The sequence below is a fragment of the Rhinatrema bivittatum genome, chromosome 3 (genome assembly GCF_901001135.1).
Source record: "Rhinatrema bivittatum chromosome 3, aRhiBiv1.1, whole genome shotgun sequence".
Classification (NCBI taxonomy): domain Eukaryota; kingdom Metazoa; phylum Chordata; class Amphibia; order Gymnophiona; family Rhinatrematidae; genus Rhinatrema; species Rhinatrema bivittatum.
Genome location: NC_042617.1, coordinates 282844381 through 282862813, shown reverse-complemented (window position 1 = coordinate 282862813; position 18433 = coordinate 282844381). Strand labels below are relative to the sequence as shown.

The 18433-nt window shown below is 46.4% G+C and overlaps 1 protein-coding gene across 2 annotated transcripts in view; it reads left to right on the top strand.

Moving 5' to 3' along the window:
- MYO1A (myosin IA) overlaps positions 1-18433 on the top strand; it is a 116813-nt gene that overhangs the window by 25518 nt on the left and 72862 nt on the right. For both annotated transcript variants that reach the window (XM_029594869.1, XM_029594868.1), the window contains exons 4-6: positions 11419-11513; positions 11700-11804; positions 17659-17705. In XM_029594869.1, the coding sequence (XP_029450729.1) occupies positions 11419-11513; positions 11700-11804; positions 17659-17705 (247 nt within the window). The remainder of the gene's footprint in view (positions 1-11418; positions 11514-11699; positions 11805-17658; positions 17706-18433) is intronic.

The window sequence follows — 18433 nt, the reverse complement described above, 5'->3', positions numbered from 1 at the left end:
TATATATACATACACACACACATATGGGGTAGATATTCAAAATTCACAATTATGAAGAAAGTGCAGAACAAAGTGACTATCACTTTCTAAGTGCAGTCTCTCCATTTGTTGTTTTTGTAGATATTCAAAAGCCATTTAGACGGATAACTCATAAGTTATCCATCTAATTGGCTAATGCAGCATATTCAGACACTTATCCAGCTAAATTATAGCCAGTTAAGTAATTATCTGGCTATAATTTAGCTGGGTAAAAAAAAGGGGGGGGGGGGGGGTTGTTTCAGGGAGTTCTGGGGAGGGGTAGAGATATCGGCTAACCTAGCCAAATATCGAGTATATCCGACTAGCAGGCCGATACAGTAAAGCGCGTCCGCGGTTACCCTGTTTCTAACCTGCTTTCTACCCACAATTTGGCCGCATAAGTCTAACCCGCGATTCACTATCCGTTTTTACCAATCTTTACTGCTTCTTTAAATCAACGCGTATCCCTTTCTGCCCGCGGCATGTATATGATATGTAAACGATCAGATTAGCTATTCCCTCCCATACAGTAACGTGCGGCCCGATTATCGCCTTTTTAACCAATTATTTTGCCGCGTCTTTAACCCGCTAATTTACCGCCTACCCTGACCCTGGCGTTAGAGGGATGTGACAGCAATAGGCAGGCTCCGGTCAAATAAGTGGGTGGGTTGGAGCAAGCGAGTAACATGGTGTGGCCTGGTTCTTCTACGCTCGGGCCTGGTTCTCCTACGCTCGGGCATCAGGGATTGCCAGTCCTCTCTCCCCCCCTCCCGAAGCAAGGCGCAGGGCGAAAACAAATAGAAATTGTAACAAAAGTAAACTTACTGCATGCTTCCAGCAGCCCCAGTCCTCTCTCCCCCCCTCCTGAAGCAAAGCGCAGGGCGAAAATCGACTCGACATGTTATTAAAGCAAATAGAAATTGTAACAAAGGTAAACTTACTGCATGCTTCCAGCAGCCCCAGTCCTCTCTCCCCTCCTCCCGAGGCGCCCACCGTGGCTCCCCTGCCTCCTGGGGCAGCCGGCGGTGAAAGCGGCTTCCAGCAGCCCCGCTGGCGAAGGTGCATGAACGCACGTCCAATTTGGGTGCTCAAGCAGCGAAGGCGCATGAGCGCACGCCGTGACCTCGGACGGCGTGCATTGGACCAATGCACGACGCATTTCCGACTACAATCACCCTTCTTTCCAGATGACGTCACCAAGACCACCTATATTCTGTCCCTGTTGGAAGGCAAAGCTCTAACCTGGGCTTCTCCTTTATGGCAACGATCGGATCCAGTGTTGCAGAACTACTCTCAATTTATTGAGCTGTTTCGGACTACCTTCGAGGAACCTGGGAAACAAGCTGCTGCCGCCACTGACCTACTTCATCTCCATCAAGGAGGACGGTCTCTCACGGATTACAATATTGACTTCCGCACGTTAGCCAACGAACTCCATTGGGAGGAGAGTGTTCTTCGGACCATCTATTTAGAAGGACTTACAAACTTCCAGCTTCTTTAAATGGCACCATTGAATTGTTTATTTATTTATTTAAAAACTTTTCTATACCGTCGCTAAGTTATATACCATCGCAACGGTTTACAAATAGGCACATAGACTAAGGTAAGTAAATGTAGGATATCTTACATTCTAACAGGTGCCAATAAAGTTTGGTTACAATTTCATAAATAAAATCATTATTTGAGTAATGTTGGTCAAGTCCAGGTATATTATTGAGTTACTATCGCTTTGAAATATTACTTCTTAAAGGTAGGATTGATTAAATTCATTCTCATCTGCATTACCTTGTACTTTCATTCTCTACCCTCCACACTCTTTAGTGGATCGACCGTAGGCTACAAGAAAGAGCACGAGAGGGTGGTAACTGGAGAAAACGGCCTACGTTTTCCCAGGCCCCGCCGCCCGCCACTACGACTCCTCGAGAAACCCCTACCAGTGAGGGTCCCAGGGACCAAACTATGCAGCTCGGAAGGGGCCCGTTAACTCCGGAGGAACGTTTGAGACGATGCAGATCTGGGCTTTGCTTGTACTGTGGTGGTTCTGGACATCGTTTAGCTAACTGCCCTATTCATCCGGGAAACTTCAAAGCCTAGGGACTTTTGGGGGCGTTTCCCTGGGCCTTTCTTCTCCAAAACCCCCACTCACTCTACCAGTAACTCTTCATATGAACGGACGGGAATTTACCACCTTGGCACTGGTGGATTCTGGAGCCGGAGGAGATTTCATTCTGCAAAACCTGGTGGATGAACTCCATATCCCAGTCCGACTTTGTCAAACGCCTCTAGTCATTTCCTCCATTCACAGGGAACCTTTACCCGGCAGGATTATGCATCAGACAGAACCTCTGGACTGTTTTATTGCACCAGACCATTCTGAACAAATCACGTTCTATGTCCTGGAGACAGCCATCCATCCTGTGGTATTGGTCATACCTTGGTTGCAACGCCACAATCCCCAATTTGATTGGGCTTCCTTACGACTAACACAGTGGGGTCCTGAATGTTCTGGGACTTGTTTGAAGGACTCTGGTTCCGCTTCCAACTATATCTGTGCCTCGACTCTGGGGGAATTGCCCCCTCCATATAAACAATTTGCAGATGTATTCTCTAAGAAAGCGGCTGATACCTTGCCTCCTCATCGGACGTTCAACTGCGCAATCAAGTTGGTGCCTGGTTCCACACCACTGCGTGGGCGAGTCTATCCTCTGTCTGCTGCCGAAACTCGAGCTATGACTGAATATATTCAGGACAACCTGCAAAAAGGATTTATCCGACGATCCACCTCGCCTGCGGAGGCTGGATTTTTCTTTGTGGAAAAAAAAGACGGGACTTTACGCCCTTGCATCGATTATAGAGGCCTCAATGCTATTACTATCAAGGATCGATATCCCTTGCCTCTCATTGCGGAATTATTTGACCATCTGCAAGGAGCTCAAATTTTTTCTAAACTGGATCTCCGTGGTGCGTACAATTTGGTACAAATACAAGAAGGGGATGAATGGAAGACTGCGTTCAACACCAGAGACGGACATTATGAGTACTTGGTAATGCCGTTTGGTTTAACTAACGCTCCTGCGGTTTTTCAAAATTTTATTAATGAAATCTTTAGAGACCTGTTATATACTTGCGTTGCGGTATATCTTGATGACATCTTGATTTTTTCCAAGGACTTACTAACTCATCAACACGTGCTACAAGTATTACAAAGACTCAGGGACAATCGGTTGTATGCTAAACTGGAGAAATATATTTTTGAAACTGAGTCTTTGCCATTCCTGGGTTACATTATTTCTAAACGAGGTTTCCAAATGGACCCTACTAAAATAAAAAGCATACAAGAATGGGCTCAACTGAAGGGGCTAAAAGCCTTGCAGAAATTTCTTGGTTTTGCCAATTACTACCGACATTTCATTAAGGACTTTTCCAAATTATCTGCACCACTCACTGCACTCACACGTAAAGGAGCTAATATCACTAATTGGCCCACTGCCACAGAGGAAGCATTTCAGGCTCTTAAGGACTCCTTTTTACGACAGCCCTGTCTTCGCCACCCTGACCCGAGTCGCTCATTTACAGTTGAAGTCGATGCATCCACCGAGGGAGTAGGAGCAGTTTTAAGTCAGACTGATGCCAAAGGTACGTCTCATCCCTGCTCGTATTTTTCAAGAAAATTCTCTTCTGCTGAGCGCAACTATGCTATTGGCGACAAAGAATTACTAGCCATTAAACTCACATTGGAAGAATGGCGACAATGGCTGGAGGGGGCCCAGCACAGAATCACTATCTTTACAGACCATAAGAATCTGACTTACCTACAACAAGCCCAACGTCTTAACCCGCGACAAGCTCGCTGGGCATTATTTTTTTCTCGCTTTGATTTTGAACTCCGGTATCGACCTGCAAGCAAGAATATCAAGGCGGACGCGCTATCCCGTTCTTTCATCTGCGAGGATGGAGAGGAGGTCCTGCAGAATATCATTGACCCAGCCCGTATTATCCTTGCAGCTACCTTCTCTGTCCCGATGGGGAAAACTGTGGTTCCCAGCAGACTCCGCAACAGGGTACTGAAATGGGGACATGATTCCCAATTCGCTGGACATCCTGGCCGTAAGAGAACACAGGATCTCCTTCAACGATTCTACTGGTGGCCGGGGATGTGCAAAGACATTCAAGCGTACGTAGATTCTTGTCCCATGTGTGCCCAACATAAAAGTCCTGTGGGGAGGCCGTGGGGACACTTACAACCACTGCCGGCGCCAACCAAACCTTAGACTCATATCTCCACTGACTTTGTGGTTGATTTACCTGCTTCTGCAGGACACACGGTTATCTGGGTGGTGATTGATCGTTTCTCAAAAATGGCTCATTTTATACCCCTGCCCGCCCTCCCCTCTGCTCCTCGTTTGGCTCAACTATTTATGTCTCATATATTCCGGCTTCATGGCCTACCTCTGCATATTACCTCCGATCGAGGTTCCCAATTCACCGCTCGATATTGGCGGAGTCTTTGTGCCAAATTTCATATTACATTGGATTTCACTACCGCCTTCCATCCGCAAGCCAATGGACAGGTAGAACGTACCAATCGTTCTCTCAAGCAGTTCCTATGGTCATATGTTAATGCACGCCAGGATGACTGGGCCGCATTGTTGCCGTGGGCGGAGTTTTCACATAACTATCACATCTGCTCCTCCACTGGATCCTCCCCTTTTCAAGTTGTTTTTGGCTATCAACCCACACCACCGGTGCCTCTGCCCCTGGCGGTGCCCTCTCAGGCGGCTCAGCTCACCGCCACACAGTTCAAACACTTATGGGTACACACTCGTCACATGCTCTGCAAAGCAGCTCAGACGGCTAAGAAGTTTGCAGATAGGCATCGGAGACCGGCACCTCAATTTCATCCTGGCGATAAGGTGTGGCTTAGCACCAGAAATATTCATTTGAGGGTTCCTTCTATGAGGTTGGCCCCTCGGTATATTGGTCCTTTTCCTGTGACTAAACCAATTTGGCTCGTAACTTACCAACTTCGCTTACCTACTTCTCTTCGCATCCACAACAATTTTCATGCATCCCTGTTGAAACCGTTGCTCCTCAACTGGCCATCTCGGAAGGTTCCTGTGTCTTCACATGTCCAGCTGGAGGACGACGTGACGTATCAAGTCCGGGAGGTCCTCAATGTTCGGAGACGTGGCCGCAAATGGGAGTACCTTCTGGCATGGGAAGGATTTGGGCCGGAGGAGAACTCCTGGGAACCTGTTACTAATATCCTGGACAAGGATCTTCTCAAGGATTTTCATACCGACCACCCGGAGAAACCCAGACCTTCTAGGGGGAGGCCTAAAGGAGGGGGTACTGTTATGAATACTGGCCGCGGCAAGCCGTGACTGGGACCTACCGCTGTCCCCAGGGGCCGGACGGAGCATCAGCATTGATGGGATCCTCAGCAGCACAGCCTCTTCAAGATGGCCATGGCGTTTTCTCCGTGCGGCTTAGCTCTGCCCCCTGACTAGCTGCTAGGGCCGCGCGGGCGGCTCTGGCTCAGATTTAAAGAGATACTCACAGGATGTGAGTTAGCTTCTTCCTGCTGCATCCTGATTGGCTGGGACTATTTAAGCAAGGTCTGTGCCCTCAGACCTTGCCTTGACTTCTTGGCTCCTGAGTTTGTTCTGTTCCTGGTTCCTGGTAGTCTTCCTGTGTTGATTCCTGGTCCGGCTGACGTTTCTTCTGGTTCCTCGATCCCTGGCTTGGCGACGTTCTATCTCTGACTCTTGATTCCTGGACTGGCTGCGGACACCTCTGGCTCTTGACCCCTGGACTGGCTGCGGACACCTCTGGCTCTCGACCCCTGGACTGGCTGCGGACATCTCTGGCTCTTGATTCCTGGACTGGCTGCGGACATCTCTGGCTCGCGACTACTGGACTGAACTTCTTTAAGAGACCCTCGGGGTTTGCTCCTCGACCCGCTGAAGGCATCAGCTGTTGTTGTCTCGACCCGCTGGAGGCGCCAGCATCTGGATTACACGACCAGCAGGAGGTGCCTGCATCCAGATCTTCTTCATTCCTATCTGCAACTCCGAGGATCGGCCTCGCCTACCGACGGTGGCCTAATCTGTCATCGTCGGACCAAGGGTCCACTTCTCTGAGCACAACAGATACAGTTGTGTACTAATAGGAAAACCTTATACAGGATCCCACGGTGTTTGACTTTTTTAGACAAGTTAATTTAAGTATATTAGGTAGGGTGGACATCCTCTTTTCTTTTCCCTGTCTGTTGTATTACAGTTTGTTAATCTTTTTGGATTAATTGTACATCCTTGCTAATAATATATTTTTTAGTTTATTAACTCTGTGTTTGTGACTGGTTAGTGATCCAGGTAAGATAAGTTACTATATACCCTCAGTATTTATGGGTATCTGGTATGTGAATGCCCATCCTATGAACTCTGTGAGGTTGTTGTGAGGTCACAGTATCTCCAGAAACCCTCAGTAAATACCTTGTGAGTAAGGTACTTGCCCAATGTTACGACTGTCGCTGCCCGACATCTCCACTCTGCCTTCTTACCTCTCTGGCGACTCCTCCTGCAGTTGACGGACGTTTGGCTGCAGTGGCGTCTGCCTGCTGTCCTCTCCGGCATCCCCGGTCCGGCTTGGGCACTGCCTCCAGCCATGCTGTCCAGTTGCCTTAGGACGCGCGCACTGCGCGGCCCTGCTTCAAGTACCTTCTTTGGCGCAAACCTCAGGGGCATCCCCTATGATGATGTCACACACTCTGGATACAAATAGCCTATGCGTTTGCTAGCCGTTGAGTTGGCAAAGGTTTCCTAACAGATGGGATTCGCTCTCCGTACCTAGCTACTCTGCCTCCACTATTGGACTACTCTATTTGGGGTACCCGTTCCTCGGGGGCCTCTCTCGCTTCTCTTTCAGGTCGCTGTCTGGAACCGGTACTTGCTCCTCGAGGGCCCATGTTCCTGGACTCGCTACCTGGACTTCTCTTCTGCTTGGAAGACACTGCTGCCTATACCATCAGTGAGTTACCATCTACTTCTCTCAGAGCTGTTCCCTGGAACCAGGTACTCGCTCCTCGAGGGCCTGCCTTTACTTCATCTCCTGTGCTCCATACCGAGAGACTGCTGTGTGAGTACTATACCAACGAGGCTCTATTCCTGAACCCTGCATATATTGATTGTACTCTCGCTCTCAGTTTCTCTCCACTACAGCACAGCCATTGTGGGATCGCTGTTCCAGAGCCTGAAGGACTACAAGCCCAGCCGGGCTACATTCCTGCTCACTACCTCCACCTCTGGTGGCTCCTCAATACTGTTTAATGAAAGATCTAACTGTGTGTGTGTCCTAAAGCTGAGCCTGACCTGTGGCCCCTCACGGGACTTTCCCCCATGGGCGTGGCCGGCAGCCACAGAGTCCAGGGATCCACCCAAATCCTTACAAACAATAACACCCAAAGGCAGGAGAGAAATTACCAGGACAGGGACAAATGCAGATAAGGCCTGTGCAGTGCTTGATGGGACTCTCAAGTGGCTAAGGGTTGACCTCTGGTGAGTGATAGGAGTAGCGTGGAGGCGTTATGTGACATTCCCTATCCTTGGTCCTCTCTTCCTTTCCTCTCACCTTCTCTTCACACCATTTCTGTCTTCCTCCCTTCCTCTCCCCATCCTTGAGATTTCCTTCTTGTACTGATGATTGAGAGTCCTTTTTCTCACCCAATAAAAAAAAAAATCAATTATTCAGACACAAGCAAAGTTGGTAAATAATGCTATTTTTACAATGTAAAATAAAAAATTGGAAATGTTTGCTAGTGTGCTTCAGCATTTGCCACTAAATCAACCCCCGAGCTGCTATTGGAAACTTTGATTTTCTGCTCCCTGAACTTATTGGGAGTGGTGATGGGGGAGGGGGGGGGGGGGGGGCGGGGCTCACAGCACCAAAACTGCCTAGGGGAAATAAAATCCTAAATCTGTCACTGTCCATCCCTGCTGTGATATGACTGCTGGGCTCTCCTTTTTTTGCATTTTGTTTTGTGATGCCCAGAGCCAATCACTTTTATAGAAGCAACCATTAAAGCTCATAGCCAATCACATTCCAACTCAAGAAGCGATATTTCAAGACTAGGTCACCCATGATCAATCATATTCAAGTACAGAAGAATGGTTGTGAGGGTCTCAGCCCTGGAATATATTATTTTCAAACTGGTAATAAATTTGCAACCGAAGAAATTGAAAGCACAGAAACAACACTCTCCAACCATTGGCATCTGTGAGAAGTGATGTAGCTTTAGGCTGCAGTTTTCCAGCAGGTACTTAGGATGTCCTGTTCATGCCATAACTGCCCTGAAAAATTGTGGTTGATGATGGTTTATGTCTTCTATGCTCTGGGGGTCTCTGCTTTGTGTCCTTCCTGCCTGTGCTATGCACAGCTGAACTGTCTAATGACAGCAACTGTACTGGGTGCCTGCCAAGGCAAGGTCTGAAGAGATGAATGGGGAAAGCCATGGCTTGGCAAGAAGGCACTGTAATTATCAACATCCAGTTATTAGTTTCACCCCAGCTCCCTTGCGGCCCACTTACACAAGTGAGGCTACGATTTGAGAGGATGTGGCTGCCTGTCCATTAAAATGTTGCTCTGGGCCAGAAAAGTTGAGTGTTACTATAATATATCTGCCATTAATGCACAGAGATTGCAACACAGCATCGCGAGTGCCTGCAACATATTCTGCAGAAAAAAAAAGATTATTGCGCTGATATGTATGACTCTTAGTTGTTGAATCCACCACGCAAATTGCCCTAACCCTGTCCCCTGTTTATAATTAATGTCATTCTTCTTTACATACATTCTTTGCGTAAACCATGTGAAGTATAATGGATTATTATTATTATAACAATGAGGAGGTAGGGGCAAGAGAGAGAGAGGGCCGGCGGAAGCATTAGGCAGGGTAGGTGGTGGCCTAGGGCGCTGGAAGTGGGTGGAGAGGCAAAGTAGCCAGTAAGGCAGCAGTTTTGAAAGGACAGACGAGATGAGTAGTGATGTAGATGAGGCACAGAGCCAGAGGGCGTTTTCCTTTTTTTGTTATGTATTTCTTTGAGGAACTGGGGTCCTTTGTCATGTGTGGAGAGAAAGAGAGAGAGATCACATGACACCCTTCCACTGGCACTGGAGAGAGAGCAAAGGTGGGGAAAGAAGGGGGTTGAGAGGAATAGGACAGGGCAAGGGGTGAGAGTAAAGGGGGGGGAGAGAATAGGGGGAGAGAGCAGGGGCTGAAAGGTGACAAGGGGGATGGGGAGAGAGCTAGGGTGCTGAAGAGGGGTAAGGAGAGAGCTGGGAGCAGTGGGAAGGAGCTGCTGGCAGGTGAGAGAGGAGGGACTGAGAGAAGGAAGAAAGAGGAATTGGCTAAAGGTAGATGACCCCTCCCCCCCCCCCCCCCCCCCCCACACACACACACAAGAAAAAATGATAAAGGCTTGGCGGCCATTACAGGTTGGGAAAGAGGTTAGGGGTCGCTGCAGCCCGAACAGCACGAGTTGGACATGGTGCTTGTTGGCCAAATGTTGGTGGGGGTCATGGCCCCTGTGGCCCATCCCATTCCAACGCTTCTGTAAGAAAGTACCAGCTAGGAAAAAATAAATAAGAAATGAGAATCTGAAGCAGAAATCATAGCTCAGCTTTCTTTATGTATTGCTGACAATAATCGTTTAAGTCACAAAATAACTTGAAGGCAAAAAAAAAAAATCAATCTTAAAAATTTGGGAAGGCTAATTTTCAATAGTGTGCATAACGGAGCATGTAGACATGTCTAAAGTTAGGCTTAATATTTTATAAACAGTGCAGCGGGAGCCTTCATTAATTCACCTACATCCTCTCCAGCACTTGCTCCAGACCCCCCTCACCTGACAAAAGAGAAGCCAGATCTAATACCCTCGACTTGCATGCAAATTTGATGATGTAAACATGCAGTCCATTTATAAAATATGTAAATGTGCACATACTTCCAAAACCTGCTCCAGGAAGCCCTTGAAACCCCTTCTTTGTACGCGCACACGTTTCTGTGCTCCCTCCCTTCTCTTCCCGTGCACAGAGGCCCATGCACGCCGATTTTACACACACAGCCCCCGTGTCTGTCTTGGAAAACTGATCCCATAAACTAACTGTGTGCTTTCTGACTCACATGGGATCTGTCTGAAAGGTAGGCTTTCTGTCTGTTTGTATCCACTGCAGGACCACGAAGTCTCATATTTCTCTTCAGTTTGCCATCTTGGCAAGAAGATGTCGTCAGTCCACCATGAAATAATAACTTCATTATGTTTCCTATCATGTCAGATATCAAAATTGGCTAAAAAAAAAAGAAAAAGCACACATACAAATTACTTATATGAATGAAAAAAAATCTTAAGGTGGCTTGATGACACCCTCCTTCCCTTTGTTCAGTTGTAGCCTCTGATGTGACAGCCAAGATAGTGAATTGAAAAGGAAGCAGAGACTCCTTTTCCACAGAGACAGACATTAATAACTGAAACTTGTGCGTGTCAGGTATGTACATGTTGGGGTAGATATACCTGTCCGACTAACTTTTAAGGTAACTGCACCACTGAATATCCCGGCTAACTTATCTAGCCACTCAGCAGCTGAATATGGATCCCATGATTGCTATATGTTTTTTATGTTGATTTTTTTTGTTTTCTGAAGTTTTTTTTAAGTGTTTTTTATTTTTTTTGTGAATGAAAGAATTATCAGCCAATATTTCCCTCTTTTTACTTCTTGGTCACGCAGAAATAACTAATAGGGCCATCAACATGCATTTGCATGTTGTGGGCGCTATTAGTTTTGGGGGGAGGGAGGGGGTTGGCCGCGCGTTTTCGACGCGCTATTACCCCTTACTGTATAAGGGGTAAAAATAACGCGTCGAAAACGTGCGGCCAAACACGGGCTAACAGTGTGTTCCACCAGAGCGCACTGTACTGTATCGACCTGATAGTTTTTTGGTTTTTTTTTTGCAACCAAGATTTTAATCGGTGCAGCATTTTGAGTATAATTTTTGTAATTAATGGTTTTTATTGTAATGCAAACATAACCAGCAACAAAGCAACCCCATGTGCACATTTGCTCTTAAGTGCCTCATGATACAAACAGCGTAAGGTACAACAGAGATTTTGTTTTTTAGATAGCAATTGTTCATTTCCTGGTCTTTCTTTTCTCTCCTTTTGTTTTTCCCGGTGACGTATTTGCCATGAAACAAGGGCTGTAGAAGGACTGACTATTCCCATACCTTGAAAAAGCAGGAACTCTGTAGAAGGATTAGTTTTTTTCAATAGCAATTGGCAAACAAGTGGAGACACATGACAGCAACGCTAATAATTCCTTTGGTTTGTGTTTTTCCTTTCCATGTAGCTATGCAATTGCAGACGAGGCATACCAATCTCTCAGAGACCGGGATAAAGACCAATGCATCCTTATCACAGGGGAGAGTGGGGCAGGAAAAACAGGTAAGCAAGGCACATAATACACTGATGTCTTCATCTGACTCTTCCATGCTTTGGAGTTAGGATATCTCTGAGACATACAAAAAAGGGCTAGAGCAAGGGCAGACTGAAAAGGTTAGACAGGCATAACTGCATGCAGTGGTCTATAGGGAGAAGGCCTTGATGTTCGTCTCTGGTTCTTGTTCATAGAGGCCAGCAAGTTGGTGATGTCATACGTGGCAGCAGTGTGCGGGAAGGGAGAGGAAGTGAACCAAGTCAAGGAGCAATTGCTGCAGTCCAACCCTGTGCTGGAAGGTAAGAATGAAATTGTGCCTACTGTGGATAGAGGCTACAGCTGAAGGGAAGACACAAGCTGCTGCCGACAATTGGATAGAACTCCCTTAATGCCATGGAGTTATGTGCAGTCCTGGTTTATTCAGCAATGTCATCACATCATTGTTTGTTCTCTGCTTCCCCTTCTTCAGAAACCATTGGGGCAGATTTTCAAAGCCGTCCGCGTGTAAATCCAGGGCTTGAAAAAAGGGGCGTGGCTTGCGCGGGGAGTGGGCGGGGCAGGGTGGAGCTGGAGGCTCCAGGCACAGCGGCCATTTGCTGCTGTGCCTGGGATTGCAGGTCGGCCATCGGTCGGCGCGCGCAACTTGTGCCTACCCAAGGCAGGCGTAACTAGGTAAGACAACTTTTTTAGGGGGGTTTAGCTTAGAGCTGGGGGGTGGGAGAGTTAGGGGAAGGGAAGGGAATGTGGGGTGGGGGGTAGGGAAGTTTCCTCCGAGGCCGCTCCGATTTTGGCCTGGGAGGGAATGGAGGAAGGCAGCGTGGCTTGGCGCTCCAAGACACACAATTGTGCACCCTCTTGCGCGTGCCAACCCCTGATTTTATAACATGCGCGTGGCTGCGCGCACATGTTATAAAATCCGGCGTACATTTGTGCGCACCGGGTAGCACGCACAAATGTAGACCACGAACGTACCTTTTAAAATCTGCCCCATTGTGTTTATATTTCTCTATCTTTAAGAACATAAGATATGCCATACTGGGTCAAAACAAGGGTCCATCAAGCGCAGTATCCTGTTTCCAACAGTGGCCAATCCAGGCTACAAGTACCTGGCAAATAACCAAACATTAGGTAGATCACAAGCTACTATTGCTTATTAATTACCATCATAGCAGTTTATGGATTTATCCTCTAGGAACTTATCCAAACCTTTTTTAAACCCAGTAACACAACTGCTGTAACCACATCCTCTGGCAATGAATTCCAGAGCTTAACTATATGCTGCATGAAAAATAATTTTCTTCAATTTGTTTTAAATGAGCTACTTGCTAACTTCATTGAGAGATCTCTGGTCCTCTATTATCTGAGAGAGTAAATAACCGATTTACATTAACTTGTTCAAGTCCTTTCATGACTTTGTAGGCTTTGTCATATCCCCCCTCAGTCGTCTCTTCTTCAAACTGAATAGCCCTAACCTCTTTAGCCTTTCCTCATAGAGCAGCCATTCCATGCTCCTTATCATTTTGGTCGCCCTTCTCTGCACTTTCTCTAGTACAGCTATATCCTTTTTGAGATGCGGTGACCAGAACTGCACAAAGTATTCAAGGTGCGGTCTCACAATGGAGCGATACAGAGGCATTATGATATCCTCCATTTTTTTTCCATTCCCTTCTTAATAATTCCTAGTATTCTGTTTGCTTTTGTGATTGCCATATTATCCACTATGACGCCTAGATCTCATTCCTGGGTGGTAACTCCTAAGATAGAACCTAACATTGTGTAACTATAGCAAGGGTTATTTTTCTCTATATGCATCACCTTGCACTTGTCCACGTTAAATTTCATCTGCCATTTGGAAGCCCAGTTTTCCAGTCTCGCAAGCTCCTCCTGCAATTTATCACAATCTGCTTGAGAAATATTGTTTCAACAAGTCCCTATCAGCTACAGAACAGAAAGAAACAAAGAGTGTAGCACAAGATGTAATTAAGTCCTGAGAGCTCTCTAAAAAAGCAGAAAAATCCACATTAGCTAAGGTTGTAAGAGTATCTAAAGCTCCTTCATCCCCATCTTCTCACCTCTTCATCATTGAAATGTAATAGATCTGGGAAAATAAGATTTCCTTTCTTTGAAGTATCATTAACACTTCACATAAATATTATTTAAGCAGTCCCTCAGTTGATAGTCAATTGATGGGAAAATTTAAAATTTGAAGATCCATTGCTTTCACTTTATTTTCCAACCCCTCAAGTTTATTATGGAGGCTTAGATTGTTCTTCATATGGGTGACACTGGAAGCTTGAACATTAGCAAATTGATCTTTCATTAAAGTAACTTGAACCTCCAATTCTCCCAATCTCCTATCCTGCTTCTTGAACTTCAATAAAGCAGCTTGAGAAAATTTACAGAGCTGAGAGATAGAACACAATAAAACATTCTCCATATGAATAACCACCTTCCAAACATCCATCAAGCTGATGTTGGAAGGACTGGGGGGTTACATTGTCTTGCCCAGCAATTCTTAAACCATGGGAAGGGGAAACTGCAACAGGAACCTGCAGAAAGTCCATTCTCAAACCAACTTCTGGTATTTTATTCAAGTTAGAGTCTTTACCTCCAATCGTGGGTCCTCCTTCTGCTCCAGATACACACCTGACCTTCGTCGGAGTAACAACAACCCCCTCCAAAACTTTCTCCAGCCTCTCAGAATGCAGCACAAACCATCCTGCATTCTCTGGCGCGATCTCTGCCACAGGCTCTGGCAGCTCAGAACCCATAGTCAAACACTGATTTCCCGAGCAGAGACTCATTCTTCAACAGATTCCCCTCCCCTCTAAAGGATTCCTCTATCACAGCAACGTAGGAGTTCTGATAGGCGGAGTCAGGGAGACAGCCAGCGACCCAAAAGAGTCACCAGTTAGCTTTACCTGCTCAGTTTTTATTTTTGAAGGTCATCCCTTACCAATTAAATCTCCAGTTCAAAATATGGGCATCATATTGGATCCAGGTTTATCATATCAGAGTCATATTAAATATCTCGTAAAATTGGCCTTTTGTAAATTGCGCATGTTATGCAGATTGAAACCTCTACTAGAGCCCAGTATTTTTCAGAGCACGTTGCAGGTTTTGATATTTTTCCTAAATTTGATTAATGCCATTCTCTGTTTGTTGGCCTTCCCACTAACACACTCAGAGCTAGGCAAATCGTGCAAAATTCTGCTGTTTGCATTCTAACAGGGAGAAGTATGCGTGAACACATTACGCCTGTACTTTATTCGTTACTTTGGCTCCCAATTCAATGGCACGCAAAATTCAAGCTTGCCACGCTTGTTCACAAATTGTTTCATAACACCAGTACTCCCTGGATAAATGCAACACTACAAATGTAAAAGCCACTTTCATCCTTGAGATCAGCCAGTTGAGGTCTTTTAGAAACCCGCTCTCCAAAGCTGGATCATCTTACAGAAACCTGTGACCGGGCTTTTTGATCGCTGGGCCTTTATTGTGGGACTCTCTCCCAGAACAACTACGTCCCACCATTGGAATTTAAACAGCTTTTTTTTTTTTTAAGAGATTTTAAATTTATTAACATAATCCCGTTATTTAAAGCATTGCTTCTATTACTGGGTATTTTAAACTCTTTTGAATTATGCTCCTTTTGTTCATTTTTTTTTTCCCAGTCTTCATTCCCTTTTTGGCGATGTCAAGATCTATTGCCTTATCTGTTTTTCTAATGTTCTACTTGTTTTATATAAAATTTTTATGCTTGTTATATTATACCCTGCCTTGAACTTTGAAGAGTGTGGGTAACAAGTCTTTTAAAATAAATATTGTGTATACCCCTGTCCTGGTAATATCATCATACAAATTAGTGAACAATTATAAAGTGCAATAAAAAAACAAGAATAAACATAATCAAAAATAACTACAGAAACAATACATCCATAAGTAAACTTTAAAAAAAATCATGGCAAGGAATGAGTCACTGACCTTCCATCAATCCCAAGTTATCCGTACACAACACATCAACCAGCATGTTTCTCAATACAAGGACCATCCTTCCATCCCTACTGAAGCTATTCACTATGCCCAATTACCGTACAGGAGATAAGCGAAAGATTTTTTTACTATTCCAACTTATCTTATGGAAAGAACCAAGGTCCTGATTCATCAAGGCATTTTCCTACAGACACAGAATGGGAGAAATGCCTTAGTGAATCAGGCCCCAGATTTTTAACTTTCTACTAAACATTGTTAACTTCTTCTCCAACCTAATATCAGCTGGCTGCCCCCAAGTCAAGCACATCTCTCACCTAGACCAGATATACAGTGAAGCTCCCTGACTTGATCTTAGGACTGAGTTGGATTCCACCACTGTAATGCAGAGGATAAGTAAACAGGGTCCATACCATGTAAAGCTCGAAAAGCTATCAACAATGTTTTAAATGTTGCTCTTATTCCCTCTGGTAACCAGTGGGATTGCTGTAACAGAGGCTCCATCAAGGAGCTTCCTGTGACCACCCTTTGCTGCTAAATTCTGCAGAATCTGAAGGTTCTGAGTAGATTTGGCTGGAAGACCCCCATAAAGCATACACCAGTAAATCCCGTTGTGAAGTCACAAGAAGAATCACTTTTTTGAAAGCTGTAATATTCAAACAAGGCCATAGGCGTTTAACCAAGCACAGTGTAAAAAATGTTTTACGTGCAGTCACGGGCAGAGTCAAGCTCCACCTCTCACCGCCCAGACTACACCCCCAGCCAGCCCCTTTTTCAGGGCCCAGCCGAGACTTACATGCATGGCTGGGCCATTTAAAAAAATGCCCGACTCAGCCAAGTTTCGCCACTCCTCTAGTGGCTGCCTCAGCTGTTTTAAAGAGTGAACATAAGAACAAGCCATGCTGGGTCAGACCAAGGGTCCATCAAGCCCAGCATCCTGTCTCCAACAGTGGCCAATCCAGGCCATAAGAACCTGGCAAGTACCCAAAAACTAAGGGGTAGATTTTTAAAAAAAGCGCGTTCATGTACTTTTGTTTGCGCACCAGGCGCAAACAAAAGTACGCTGGATTTTATAAGATACGCGCGTAGGCGCGCGTATCTTCTAAAATCCTGGATTGGCGCGTGCAAGGCTGCCGATTTTGGGCAGCCGGCGCGCGCCGAGCCGCGCAGCCTGTCACCGTTCCCTCCGAGGCCGCTCCGAAATCGGAGCGGCCTCGGAGGGAACTCTCTTTCGCCCTCCCCTCACCTTCCTCTCCCTTCCTCTACCTAACCCACCCCCCCGGCCCTATCTAAACCCCCCCCTTACCTTTGTCCGTAGATTTACGCCTGCGAGAAGCAGACGTAAATCTATGCGCGCCAGCAGACTGTTGGCACGCCGTGCTCCGACCCGGGGGCTGGTCCGAAGGCCTGGACCACGCCCCCGGGCCGGCGCCATGCCCCGGTCCCGCCCCCGAAATGCCGCACCCCGCCCCCGAAACGCCACGTCATCGGGTCCCGCCCCCGACACGCCCCCTTCCAAAAACCCCAGGACCTACGCGCGTCCCGGGGTTCTGCACGCGCCGGCGGCCTATGGAAAATAGGCGCGCAGGCGCGCAAGGCCCTGCTCGCGTAAATCCGCCCGGATTTACGTGAGCAGGGCTTTTAAAATCCGCCTGTAAGGGTTTAGAGGGTGTTCGGGGGGGAAGAGGAGAGCACAGATAGGATTCTGTAAGCACAGGTACACATGTCAGGTTAGAACACCTGTAGCACAGCACTGTAACAGGAGCCGAAGCACTGAAAGGAAGCCAGCCTCTACCCCTCTTCCCACCTTCTCATAGCTCGAGCAGCCATGGATCCAGATGTTTAGCATGCAGGAACATGTGGATAATCTGAGGAATCCTTAAATGAGCTGCTTTCCTGCCATTCAGTTAGGGTTACCAAGGGGCTCCGTTTTATCAGGACAAGTTGATCCGGCCCTTCCCTCCTCTCCCCCACCCCCCAGTTATGAAGATTCAGCTTTATAATCCCTGTAAGGAAAGCAGGAAGGACAGGTCCAATAGGGTCAAAGCCTAGCCTGAAAACATGGAGGCAGGTCGTAAATCTTCATCCAGCCTCCTCCCTGTGGAGCTGCCCATCGGACTCATTTCCGTAGCCAGGGACTCACTCTTTCTTTATCTCCTGCAGCCTTTGGGAATGCCAAGACCATCCGTAATGACAACTCCTCCAGATTTGTAAGTAACTTTAATCTTTTTGTCAGATAACAGTTTGGCTTGGGAGGATAGGAGGGGGGAGGGGAAATACAGCATGACTAAACTCAAAAGCTTTAAAAAGAATAGCTTTATGGATTGGCTACAATGGAAATTATGGGGTTTTCAGATCTACCCCTGCCTTTCTTAGATGTCAATGAGACACCCATGTGATTATCATTGGCCAATCAGATTGCTGCATTTTTATTACCCAGTGTTCTAAGGCGTTTTATAATTGGGTGTTTAGGGGCAAGGTGATAGAAGTAATCCACAGCGCTATCCGGGGCCATATAATTACCTTCCTTAAGTCTGGAGGCATTTTCCATGAATAGAAGCAAATCTTTGAATATTTCTCAGAGCCCAGCTAATTATGAATTTAAGTGTGTATTTGTCTCAGATGGGCATTTTCTCAGACTGGTGAAGCTGAAAAGGCCGGCCATATTTACTTGATGTGTGAACCTTGGAGCCAGGCCCTAGTGCTGCTGTCCTGCTGTGAGAATACCTGACCCCCGTCTCGAGTTCATATTTACTGCCAAATAGGGATGCGCATAGAAAATAATATTGTTTCCCTGTACGTACCTGGATCAGTCCAGACCATGGGTTATGTCCCCAATCCAGCAGATGGAGTCAGCACAAGCTTCGAGGGGGCGTCACCATATATACTACTACCCCCTCTGCAGGAGTTCAGTATCTTCTGACTCCAGCAAATGCGA